General features: G+C 45.3%; 1 protein-coding gene across 1 annotated transcript in view; it reads left to right on the top strand.

Moving 5' to 3' along the window:
- smc1al (structural maintenance of chromosomes 1A, like) overlaps window positions 1-11,878 on the top strand; it is a 50,633-nt gene extending 38,755 nt beyond the window's left edge. Inside the window, exons 25-26 of the mRNA XM_079588444.1 lie at window positions 8,643-8,753; window positions 11,418-11,878. Coding sequence (XP_079444570.1) covers window positions 8,643-8,753; window positions 11,418-11,498 — 192 coding nt within the window. The 3' untranslated portion in view covers window positions 11,499-11,878. The remainder of the gene's footprint in view (window positions 1-8,642; window positions 8,754-11,417) is intronic.
- Window positions 11,879-13,760: the final 1,882 nt, after the last annotated feature.

Below are 13,760 nucleotides of genomic sequence, written 5' to 3'. Positions count from 1 at the left end.
CCGCGAGACTCGCAGAAGCTGTCAGTTACACCGTGAGATTCGCAGAAGCAGTCAGTTACACCGTGAGATTCGCAGAAGCTGTCAGTTACACCGTGAGATTCGCAGAAGCTGTCAGTTACACCGTGAGATTCGCAGAAGCTGTCAGTTACACCGTGAGATTCGCAGAAGCTGTCAGTTACTCCGTGAGATTCGCAGAAGCTGTCAGTTACTCCGTGAGATTCACAGCTGTCGTCAGTTACACCAGCGAGTTCAACAGATGTGTCTGTGGTATGTACAAAGCTCAACACTGTAAATAGAGACTCCTCACAGAGCGCTCACACAAACACTCACGGGAGGGTACAGGCACTCGCACATCTGACCAGATCAGTCTCTGACGGGACACATGTTGGCCCTTCACACGGAGAGAGTGTGGGAGCCTGGGAGCCACTGCTTTACTGTATGATTCAGTGTATGTAGATAAATGACGTGTTCTCGTCTGTTACTCACACTTATGTCACTCCAAACCTGTGACTTTTTTACGTGGAAAACAGAAAGTAAGTATTTTAAGGGCAGTGGCGTATCCAGGACATTTTTACTGGGGTGGCCAAGATGGGACACAAAGCTAGTGTGGGGTGGCCATATCTACTATAAAGTAATGTTATGTAAACCTTCAAACTCGCATGAACAATAGAGGATTCTAATAATAGTAACAAAGTGCAATAGAGGTAGCTAGTTCTTGCTTTTTGCTCATTCTCCTGCTACAAAATGCTTTCACATAGGCCATAAGACCACAAGACAAGACTTAAAGTCCAATGATGCCAACTGGTGGAATGGTACACAGAAGTCACGGTTCGGTACGAATTCGGTACAATGGAGGGAAAAGCAAAACAAAAATGCAGAAGGCATTTTTATTTTATTGTGCATGTCTCAGTCTGTACCACCTAGTGTATACAGTCCCATGAGCAGCTGCAACAGCCTGAAGTGTGTAAAGTAATATGTAAACAGTAAACAATAAGTACCCCACATTATCTTGTTAACATTAAGTTAGCATTAACTTGTAAACTAAATAAGACAATCAGCCATAAAACTGAAAATACAGCATCTCTTATTTATGTGCTGATTGCCTAATCCTAACCTTGCGTCTAAATGAGTTGCTTATACAAAATGAGCCTACAATAGCAGACATAAGCCCTTTAAATAAAAATAAATGGCCATGTTTTATAAAAAGGTTCACAAAACTAAATAAAAATGTTTAGAAAATATGTAACGTTAATTTAGTTGTAGGTTACGTTCTCATATCCATTTTTTCTCTCTAATGTCACGAAATAATCTGGTTTACTGCTTTACACAACTCTTTTGTAGTGTGGTTTTGGTCTACTAAAGTGTTGTACTTAAATAAACATTCACGAATGTACCTTACTACTTCTCGCCGCTGATTCCTGGTGGTTTAGAGAACACTGAGTCGCATCCTGTCGTTTCAAAGAATAGTACACCGGCGAGCGCGAAGTAAATGCCTCGTCCATTTGGGGAGGCGCGCGCGCTATGGCAAGCCATTTTAACATTTAAACCTTTGTCCTGACTATCTATAAATATATTTAAAGCTAGTAACAATTGTATTTTGACGAGTGATAATTATAATTCGCCTAGTCAGAATGACAATTAGAGATATCTGCAATTATAATTGCACTAGTAAGAAATCCGATTTGAGATATCTGTAATATATATTTGACTAGTCAAAACTCCATTTAAGATATCTGCAATGATGTCATTGCTATTTTTAAAAGACGCGTCGTCTATCAGCAAAGGTAATTAGAGATATCTCTAATTCGATTACGACTAGTCACAATTATATTTGAAGATATCTGAATTGCACTTGCTCCTAGTCGAATCCCACGTGACGTGGAACTACATTTCCTCAGCACCGCCCAGAGTTCCTCCGCTCCTCCCTAGCAATAGACAATCACCCAATGCTTGACTGAATAAATTTATCCATTTATTAAGAATCAGTCTATATTTAATTTATTGAGTGAAGACTTTATTTGTTCAGCTACAGTAGAAAGAAATTAAGCACTGTTTATTTTATTTGTCTCTTATAGTATTTGTCATTTTGTTTGTAATTTGCTTTTTTGCTTATTTTTAATAGCAAAGATCAAATTAAATTAAATATCTAGGCCTATATTGTAATTATAAAATTACATTTAAAAAAAATATTAAATAACTCGTTTCATGAAATAAGATTTTGGTCATCCCAAACCTGTTCAGAATTGTGAAAGGTTAGCAAATGTGATTTAATGATTGATAATAATGTCAATGTTGCAAACATCTTTGTAAGGACACTGGCATGTAATCAGTTATTTTATAAAGGGGAAGGAATGGTCAAAAAGCAGGGCAGGAACAGAGTTTTTTTTTAATTAATTTATAAAACAATGAATTGTAAGTTCTGTCATATTTTTCAATTACTTTTACTGTTTTAGTTTTTTCCCATGGTATAGATTCAGTATTGGTATCGAGGTAGTTTAGTCTGGTATCGTATCAAAGTCATCATTTTGGTATCGTGACAACACTATAACATACACAGTTACTTTTACAGTAATTTTATTACCTGAAAACCAGGTCAGGCCGTTCTGAGGTTTTTTTTGGCGCGCTCCTCGAAGACAAAATGGTTAGAAAAGGCGGGGCTTAGCAAAGGGGTGGTTTGAGTACACAATTAAGATATCTATAAAATAATTTCGACTAGTCAGAATGTTCATTCAAGATATCTACACTGACATTCTTCCTAGTCACAAAGCTGAATGCAGATATCTCCAAAGAAAGATCCTCCCAGTCAAAAAGCAGACTGAGATATCTACAATTAAATTGAAGATATCTTTAAATGAGTTTTGACTAGGACGAGTTCCAATTCAAGATATCTCTAATTAAGTTTTGCCTAGTCAAAACTCCAGTTCAAGATATCTACAACTGTAATTTAACTAGTAATAAATTATTTAAAAGATATCTACATATGTATTTTTGGATATCTTAAAAAACGATGAATTAAAGATATCTCCAATTTGATTATGACTAGGACAAAACCCAGTTAGAGATATCTTGAACTGGAGTTTTGACTAGGCAAAACTTAATTAGAGATATCTCTAATTTAATTGCCACTAGTGCAATTATAATTTGAGATATCTCTAACTGGGTTTTGTCTAGTCATAATCAAATTGGAGATATCTTTAATTGGAATTTCTACTAGTCAAAACTCATTTGTAGATATCTGAAAATATTTTCCAATTGAAGTCAATAGAAGAATATGACTAGTCATAAAAGCATTGTAGATATCTGTAACGTATATTACGACTAGTCAAATTAACATTGTAGATATCTTCAATGCATTTTACGACAAGTCAAAATTGCAGAAGAGATATCTGGAACTGGAATTATGACTAGTCAAAACTGATTTATGACTAGTACGGGAAGGAGTATTTAATGCTAAAACGGCTTGCCATACGCGCGCAGTCATCAGAGGCTCGCGCTGCGGAGGCAGGCGAAAGTGTAAACCTAGCTTAAAGCGGGGCTACAGATTAGGTTTCCACAAATAACCCGCGTATCTAGCAGTAGTTCCGCAGCATTACATTCATTAATTTGCACGCTAGTTTTATTTATTTTTATACCATGCTCCGTGTAAATTCATGCACCGAACCGTTTCGGTTCAATACGAATACATGTACCGTTCCACCCCTATGCCAACAGACCAAAAATATTTTAAGGATTAAGGTGCTTCTTTAAAAAGTAACTTTTGAACATTGTACTGGCCCTAAATCAGTTGATCAGCTGTCATCATTGACAGCATCTCTTGTTGTGTTGACGAACATGCAACTACCTATCAGATCTGGGGTGGCCACAGGGGTGGCCAATGAGCTTTCAGGGGTGGCCCTGGCCACCCCCTAGAATCGCCACTGTTTAAGGGAAAAAAATATATATATATATTTGGTAGGGGTGTCACGATTCTCCAAATCCTCGATTCGATTACATTTTCGATTCTAAGGTCACAGTTCGATTCGATTCTCGTTTTTTTTTTTTTTTTAAAGCACAGGTTGCTGTGCCATTTTTAGACCAAACTTGTATGCATAATATCTGACCTTTGTTCGCAATGTAGCCTACCACACTACATTGTCAAATTTAAAACATTTATTAAGAACATAATGTAACAATACTTATATCTTCAGTCAATTGGAAACTTAAGCAAAATAACCTGCGATCTAGTTTCTCTTTTGTAACTGCAGTCTTCACAGAAGATGACATTCAAGTTTACAGCAAAATAAACAAACAAAATCTATGCGTCGCGCAGAGCCACGTCTTTAAAATTCTAACACTTTATTCTCTGAGAGTGTACACACACACACACACCGGCGGCGCCATTCGCCGTCTGTCCGCGGCGCCAGCAACGGCTCAGGACCTTGTTCAAAATTAATCCTGCTGCGCCAGAGAGCGCCATTCACATAGTTTTATATTACATTTATTTTAAATTAATACATTTTATATACATTTATTATTCTCAAATCGTCGTTATGACTTTGCTGCAATATAGCCTACAGAAATCAGCTGGTTGAATGAAAATTGCTGATGGTATCGGATTTTCAGGATACATTCAGTTAACGGACGCTCTCTGAGATAAAGTGCAGACTAAGCAACGTTGTAGCCTACAGTAGCCTCATAATATAGACATGATCTTAATTCCATAATGTCCTTAAACATAATATTGCAGGCCATAAACATGAAAGTGCGCGTCCGGTGTGCGATACCTCGAGTTGTCATAGACGCGGCGCTTATCGTCCGGTGTGTGCGATACCTCGAGTTGTCTGTCATAGACGTGGCGCTTATCGTCCGGTGTGTGCGATACCTCGAGTTGTCATAGACGCGGCGCTTATCGTCCGGTGTGTGCGATACCTCGAGTTGTCTGTCATAGACGTGGCGCTTATCGTCCGGTGTGTGCGATACCTCGAGTTGTCATAGACGCGGCGCTTATCGTCCGGTGTGTGCGATACCTCGAGTTGTCATAGACGCTGCGCTTATCGTCCGGTGTGTGCAATACCTCGAGTTGTCTGTCATAGACGCGGCGCTTATCGTCCGGTGTGTGCGATACCTCGAGTTGTCATAGACGCGGCGCTTATCGTCCGGTGTGTGCGATACCTCGAGTTGTCATAGACGCTGCGCTTATCGTCCGGTGTGTGCGATACCTCGAGTTGTCATAGACGCGGCGCTTATCGTCCGGTGTGTGCGATACCTCGAGTTGTCATAGACGCTGCGCTTATCGTCCGGTGTGTGCGATACCTCGGGTTGTCTGTCATAGACGCTGCGCTTATCGTCCGGTGTGTGCGATACCTCGAGTTGTCATAGACGCTGCGCTTATCGTCCGGTGTGTGCGATACCTCGGGTTGTCTGTCATAGACGCTGCGCTTATCGTCCGGTGTGTGCGATACCTCGAGTTGTCATAGACGCGGCGCTTATCGTCCGGTGTGTGCGATACCTCGAGTTGTCTGTCATAGACGCGGCGCTTATCGTCCGGTGTGTGCGATACCTCAAGTTGTCATAGACGCGGCGTTTATCGTCCGGTGTCTGCGATACCTCGAGTTGTCATAGACGCGGCGCTTATCGTCCGGTGTGTGCGATACCTCGAGTTGTCTGTCATAGACGTGGCGCTTATCGTCCGGTGTGTGCGATACCTCGAGTTGTCTGTCATAGACGTGGCGCTTATCGTCCGGTGTGTGCGATACCTCGAGTTGTCTGTCATAGACGCGGCGCTTATCGTCCGGTGTGTGCGATACCTCGAGTTGTCTGTCATAGACGCGGCGTTTATCGTCCGGTGTCTGCGATACCTCGAGTTGTCATAGACGCGGCGCTTATCGTCCGGTGTGTGCGATACCTCGAGTTGTCTGTCATAGACGCGGCGCTTGTCGTCCGGTGTGTGCGATACCTCGAGTTGTCTGTCATAGACGTGGCGCTTATCGTCCGGTGTGTGCGATACCTCATAGACGCGGCGCTTGTCGTCCGGTGTGTGCGATACCTCGAGTTGTCTGTCATAGACGTGGCGCTTATCGTCCGGTGTGTGCGATACCTCGAGTTGTCTGTCATAGACGCGGCGCTTATCGTCCGGTGTGTGCGATACCTCGAGTTGTCTGTCATAGACGCGGCGCTTATCGTCCGGTGTGTGCGATACCTCGAGTTGTCTGTCATAGACGTGGCGCTTATCGTCCGGTGTGTGCGATACCTCGAGTTGTCTGTCATAGACGTGGCGCTTATCGTCCGGTGTGTGCGATACCTCGAGTTGTCTGTCATAGACGTGGCGCTTATCGTCCGGTGTGTGCGATACCTCGAGTTGTCTGTCATAGACGTGGCGCTTATCGTCCGGTGTGTGCAATACCTCGAGTTGTCTGTCATAGACGTGGCGCTTATCGTCCGGTGTGTGCGATACCTCGAGTTGTCTGTCATAGACGCGGCGCTTATCGTCCGGTGTGTGCGATACCTCGAGTTGTCTGTCATAGACGCGGCGCTTATCGTCCGGTGTGTGCGATACCTCGAGTTGTCTGTCATAGACACGGCGCTTATCGTCCGGTGTTTGCGATACCTCGAGTTGTCTGTCATAGACGCGGGCGCTTATCGTCCGGTGTGTGCGATACCTCAAGTTGTCTGTCATAGACGCGGCGCTTATCGTCCGGTGTGTGCGATACCTCGAGTTGTCTGTCATAGACGCGGCGCTTATCGTCCGGTGTGTGCGATACCTCGAGTTGTCTGTCATAGACGCGGGCGCTTATCGTCCGGTGTGTGCGATACCTCAAGTTGTCTGTCATAGACGCGGCGCTTATCGTCCGGTGTGTGCGATACCTCGAGTTGTCTGTCATAGACGTGGCGCTTATCGTCCGGTGTGTGCGATACCTCGAGTTGTCTGTCATAGACGTGGCGCTTATCGTCCGGTGTGTGCGATACCTCGAGTTGTCTGTCATAGACGCGGGCGCTTATCGTCCGGTGTGTGCGATACCTCAAGTTGTCTGTCATAGACGCGGGCGCTTATCGTCCGGTGTGTGCGATACCTCAAGTTGTCTGTCATAGACGTGGCGCTTATCGTCCGGTGTGTGCGATACCTCGAGTTGTCTGTCATAGACGCGGCGCTTATAGTCGGGTGTGTGCGATACCTCAAGTTGTCTGTCATAGACGCGGCGCTTATCGTCCGGTGTGTGCGATACCTCGAGTTGTCTGTCATAGACGCGGGCGCTTATCGTCCGGTGTGTGCGATACCTCAAGTTGTCTGTCATAGACGCGGCGCTTATCGTCCGGTGTGTGCGATACCTCGAGTTGTCTGTCATAGACGTGGCGCTTATCGTCCGGTGTGTGCGATACCTCAAGTTGTCTGTCATAGACGCGGCGCTTATCGTCCGGTGTGTGCGATACCTCGAGTTGTCTGTCATAGACGTGGCGCTTATCGTCCGGTGTGTGCGATACCTCGAGTTGTCTGTCATAGACGCGGGCGCTTATCGTCCGGTGTGTGCGATACCTCAAGTTGTCTGTCATAGACGCGGGCGCTTATCGTCCGGTGTGTGCGATACCTCAAGTTGTCTGTCATAGACGCGGCGCTTATCGTCCGGTGTGTGCGATACCTCAAGTTGTCTGTCATAGACGCGGGCGCTTATCGTCCGGTGTGTGCGATACCTCAAGTTGTCTGTCATAGACGCGGGCGCTTATCGTCCGGTGTGTGCGATACCTCAAGTTGTCTGTCATAGACGCGGGCGCTTATCGTCCGGTGTGTGCGATACCTCAAGTTGTCTGTCATAGACGCGGCGCTTATCGTCCGGTGTGTGCGATACCTCGAGTTGTCTGTCATAGACGCGGCGCTTATCGTCCGGTGTGTGCGATACCTCGAGTTGTCATAGACGCGGGCGCTTATCGTCCGGTGTGTGCGATACCTCGAGTTGTCATAGACGTGGCGCTTATCGTCCGGTGTGTGCGATACCTCGAGTTGTCTGTCATAGACGCGGCGCTTATCGTCCGGTGTGTGCGATACCTCGAGTTGTCATAGACGCGGCGCTTATCGTCCGGTGTGTGCGATACCTCGAGTTGTCATAGACGTGGCGCTTATCGTCCGGTGTGTGCGATACCTCGAGTTGTCTGTCATAGACGCGGCGCTTATAGTCGGGTGTGCGGCCCCCAGAGGAGGTTGACTCGCAGCATTTCAACACGCGTGTTTTTTTCTGCTTGACAAGCCAACCGAACGTGACATGGGGGCGTGGCAGCATCGACGATTCCATTTTTTAATTCGATGATCGAGATTGACTTAATTTCGATCGATTTTGATTTAAAATCGAAATCGTGACACCCTTAATATTTGGTGATAAACTGTTTGGTTATAAATATTCTTTAAGATATCATCTTCTATGTTCCACAAAAGTCATACAGATTTGTAACGACATGAGAGAGTAAATGATGACATCATGGTTTGTGTAAATCTTACATGTTAATTAACGTTAGAAATTAAATTGCGATTTGTTTTGTGAATTGACAGCATTACGATTAGCATGAACAAAAACATGAATGCTCCTGATTTACCAAACATTCTCTCTGAGAACTGTGTGTGTGTGTGTGTGTGTGTGTGTGTGTGTGTGTGTGTGTGTGTGTGTGTGTGTGTGTAGGTTGCTAACTACATCAAGGATCAGTCGGTGCAGAACTTCCAGGCCATCGTGATCTCTCTGAAAGAGGAGTTTTACACCAAGGCGGACTCCCTGATCGGAGTGTATCCAGAGGTCAGGGTTCACACACACACACACACACACACACACACACACACACACACAGATTCTCGATGAAACTGCTTCGGGATGCAGTAATATCTAATCATGGCAGTGATGCTCCTCACCTAGTAATTCTGGGGAAATGTTGTCACTCACTACAGTGTTGTACATTTACCCAAATCCATACAGATTTCATAATATTCAATATCATGGGGGAAAAAAGTATTAAACTGGATTGACAGCTATTATACGCATGTTGTACTTTACCTGCTTACATAAACACACACACACAGCGATATACTCACGGCCACTTCATCAGGGAGAGCTCGCCAGGACCGGGTCCGACCCGCGTTGGCCTTCAGAACTCTTCCACACAAGCCGCTGGACCCTTCCTCTGGCTCTGGTCCAGATCAGCTGCACATCTCCTCAGACCGCTCTCTGTACACCTAGAGACACTTGTGTGGAGATCCCAGTCGATCAGCAGCTTCTGAAACACAACACACACACATCTCCTCAGACCGCTCTCTGTACACCTAGAGACACTTGTGTGGAGATCCCAGTCGATCAGCAGCTTCTGAAACACAACACACACACATCTCCTCAGACTGCTCTCTGTACACCTAGAGACACTTGTGTGGAGATCCCAGTCGATCAGCAGCTTCTGAAACACAACACACACACATCTCCTCAGACCGCTCTCTGTACACCTAGAGACACTTGTGTGGAGATCCCAGTCGATCAGCAGCTTCTGAAACACAACACACACACATCTCCTCAGACTGCTCTCTGTACACCTAGAGACACTTGTGTGGAGATCCCAGTCGATCAGCAGCTTCTGAAACACAACACACACACATCTCCTCAGACCGCTCTCTGTACACCTAGAGACACTTGTGTGGAGATCCCAGTCGATCAGCAGCTTCTGAAACACAACACACACACATCTCCTCAGACTGCTCTCTGTACACCTAGAGACACTTGTGTGGAGATCCCAGTCGATCAGCAGCTTCTGAAACACAACACACACACATCTCCTCAGACCGCTCTCTGTACACCTAGAGACACTTGTGTGGAGATCCCAGTCGATCAGCAGCTTCTGAAACACAACACACACACATCTCCTCAGACTGCTCTCTGTACACCTAGAGACACTTGTGTGGAGATCCCAGTCGATCAGCAGCTTCTGAAACACAACACACACACATCTCCTCAGACCGCTCTCTGTACACCTAGAGACGCTTGTGTGTGGAAGTCCCAGTCGATCAGCAGCTTCTGAAACACAACACACACACATCTCCTCAGACCGCTCTCTGTACACCTAGAGACACTTGTGTGGAGATCCCAGTCGATCAGCAGTTTCTGAAACACAACACACACACATCTCCTCAGACTGCTCTCTGTACACCTAGAGACACTTGTGTGGAGATCCCAGTCGATCAGCAGTTTCTGAAACACAACACACACACATCTCCTCAGACTGCTCTCTGTACACCTAGAGACACTTGTGTGGAGATCCCAGTCGATCAGCAGCTTCTGAAACACAACACACACACATCTCCTCAGACTGCTCTCTGTACACCTAGAGACGCTTGTGTGTGGAAGTCCCAGTCGATCAGCAGCTTCTGAAACACAACACACACACATCTCCTCAGACTGCTCTCTGTACACCTAGAGACGCTTGTGTGGAGATCCCAGTCGATCAGCAGCTTCTGAAACACAACACACACACATCTCCTCAGACTGCTCTCTGTACACCTAGAGACACTTGTGTGTGGAAGTCCCAGTCGATCAGCAGCTTCTGAAACGCAACACACACACATCTCCTCAGACCGCTCTCTGTACACCTAGAGACACTTGTGTGTGGAAGTCCCAGTCGATCAGCAGCTTCTGAAACACAACACACACACATCTCCTCAGACTGCTCTCTGTACACCTAGAGACACTTGTGTGTGGAAGTCCCAGTCGATCAGCAGCTTCTGAAACGCAACACACACACATCTCCTCAGACTGCTCTCTGTACACCTAGAGACACTTGTGTGTGGAAGTCCCAGTCGATCAGCAGCTTCTGAAACACAACACACACACATCTCCTCAGACTGCTCTCTGTACACCTAGAGACGCTTGTGTGTGGAAGTCCCAGTCGATCAGCAGCTTCTGAAACGCAACACACACACATCTCCTCAGACCGCTCTCTGTACACCTAGAGACACTTGTGTGTGGAAGTCCCAGTCGATCAGCAGCTTCTGAAACGCAACACACACACATCTCCTCAGACTGCTCTCTGTACACCTAGAGACGCTTGTGTGTGGAAGTCCCAGTCGATCAGCAGTTTCTGAAACACAACACACACACACATCTCCTTTCTTCCTCGTCGTGATGCTCAGTTTGAGCTTCAGCAGATCTGATCATCTACATGCTGCCACGTGATTGGCTGATTAGATATGTGCATTAACAGCACAGGTGTACTGTATCTAGTAAAGTGGCGGTGAGTGTATACCTGTAGAAAGTGGCTGTGTTCTTGTCAGCTGTTCTGAGCTGGCACACGGCAGAAACCCAGCTAAACACACATCTGAGAATGCCGTCCTGTGCCTTTAACTGTGGACGTCTGTTATGAACGATATGAATTGCACTGTACAAATAAGTGACTTGGTTTCCTGTGCATTTCTGTCTCTACAGCAAGGAGACTGCGTCATCAGCAAAGTCCTGACCTTTGACCTCTCCCAGTATCCTGATGCCAATCCCAATCCCAACGAGTGACAATCACATTCTTGAAGAGCTTTGTGTGTTCCTCTGTGCTTTCGAGAGATCCACTCGGCGTGTAGTTCTGCATATTTACTCGTGTCTCCAGCTGGGTTGAGATGTTTCATTATGAGTGTGTTTTTCCTTCATACGTGAATGGGTCGAATCTTCTGTTTCTGTTCAGTACGTTTTAGCAATCATGGCATTCTGATTAATCCATCATAACTAGATTAGTCTGACTCTTTTACACTTTTAGCCTGGCATAATTAGCTTGAAAGCTTCACTGCAGAGCGTCACGTTGAGTTCAGGCGTGTGGACGAGACCTGCAGTGGAAGCTGGTATTTTAGTTGTTTTTGTCCTAATTTTACTCTTGAAAAATAAACCCTGCTTTTCACTAATGTTTGATTCCACATGGATTTCTTGGGCTTCACACTCCCATCATAACATCATATTTTATGGTCACGTTGAAATCTGTGTATTAGATCATGCAGTCATTTACTCGAAGCCAGGGTCTCGCATAAACACACACACACACACACACACAGACGGTTATAATAAAACACTATACAACCGCTAGACGTGTGTCAGGGACAGAAATCTTCCCGAATCTGCACGCCGAGACACTTCAGTATCAGAAGATTCCTGACGACTCCTCGAGCCCGTGATAGAAGACCGGAGACACCATAACTATTAGAGGTCACCTGTGCACTGCGTGTGTGTGTGTGTGTGTGTGTGTGAGGTCACCTGTGCACTGGCGTGTGTGTGTGTGTGTGTGTGTGTGTGTGTGTGTGTGTGTGTGTGAGGTCACCTGTGCACATCACGTGATATTAACCTTCGCATTAGTGTGACTGTGTTACTGTTGAATACCCGAAGCTGCATATGCTCTTTATAAATGTTTGTGTTTCAATAAACTGATTTCAAATCAAGAAATATATATATATATATATATATATATATATATATATATATATATATAAATATAGCTGCAAGCAGCGATTACGGGCCCAAGCCGGTGGCACCGCCACCTCGGTGCCTTTAGTGCAACTAAAGGCACAGGGGTGGCGGTGCCACCGGCTTGGGCCCGTAATCGCTGCTTGCAGCTATATTTATATATATATATATATATATATATATATATATATATATATATATATATATATATATATATATATATATATATAAACCGCCACCCCGGTGCCTTTAGGGTTCCTGTGCACGACGGGCAATAACGTAACTCCGCTTTGACTGTCGAGAAGAAGTCTGCTTTAGAGCTTGCATCAGTGTGGGTTCTGCAAAAGTGCGCATCGAGGGCACATATCAACCCCAAAGTATGCGTGAGCACCCTTCTGAAACCTAAAATGAAAAATTAGTCACCCTACAGTCTCATGGACTTAACGGACACATGAAATCAGCAGCCATTGTAAGTACACAACACCGAACATTCCTATGAAGTGTGGTATATATATATTAATTGAAATTTCTGTACTTTAAAACACTTGTTTAAAAGAAAAAAAAACACATGTATACATAGTATAAAACACTAGATGGCACAATATACCTATTTTTAATAGTCTTTATGCCCCCCTCCCCACACACACAGACAGGGGGAGCTGTCTGTGTGTGTGCCCTGCCTCCCCTCCCCACACACACAGACAGGGGGAGCTGTCTGTGTGTGTGCCCTGCCTCCCCTCCCCACACACACAGACAGGGGGAGCTGTCTGTGTGTGTGCCCTGCCTCCCCTCCCCACACACACACACACACACACAGAATGGCAGGAGGAACTCTGGCAGAGAGAGACAAAACCACATTCAAACCAAAATATCTGACTTCCTGTTGGTCGGAGCTAATGACTGTAAATTAGAAAGTTGTCCGGCTCGATGTGCACAATATACATACCAAGTTTTGTGACTGTAGGTAAAACTAACCCCCAAACTTTTGTCAAAAGTAACACACTTCCTGCTGCCAGTTGGTGGCGCTATAACTTTGACTCACATTAGTTATATCCATGTGATCGCCCTCTTACAACAAACACACTGCTGAAGTTTCATCAAGATCAATAAATGTATGAAGACGTTATAACACATTGTGTTTTTCTTTTCTCGCCATAACTTCGTTTCCTCGCCACGGCCAAACCGTTCGAGATATCAAAAATCCGTCCGCAATTTAGCGTCCTCAATGCCAGCTTCAACCCGGCCCTGATGGCCGTGGGTTCTGACCTGTGTGCAAAGTTTGAAGAGTTTTTGAGCACGTCAAGGGCCCCATAAGTGCCCGAGAAGTCG

This window comes from Phoxinus phoxinus (assembly GCF_949152265.1).
Source record: "Phoxinus phoxinus genome assembly, chromosome: 18".
Classification (NCBI taxonomy): Eukaryota; Metazoa; Chordata; class Actinopteri; order Cypriniformes; family Leuciscidae; genus Phoxinus; species Phoxinus phoxinus.
This window is presented reverse-complemented; position numbering and strand designations above follow the sequence as displayed.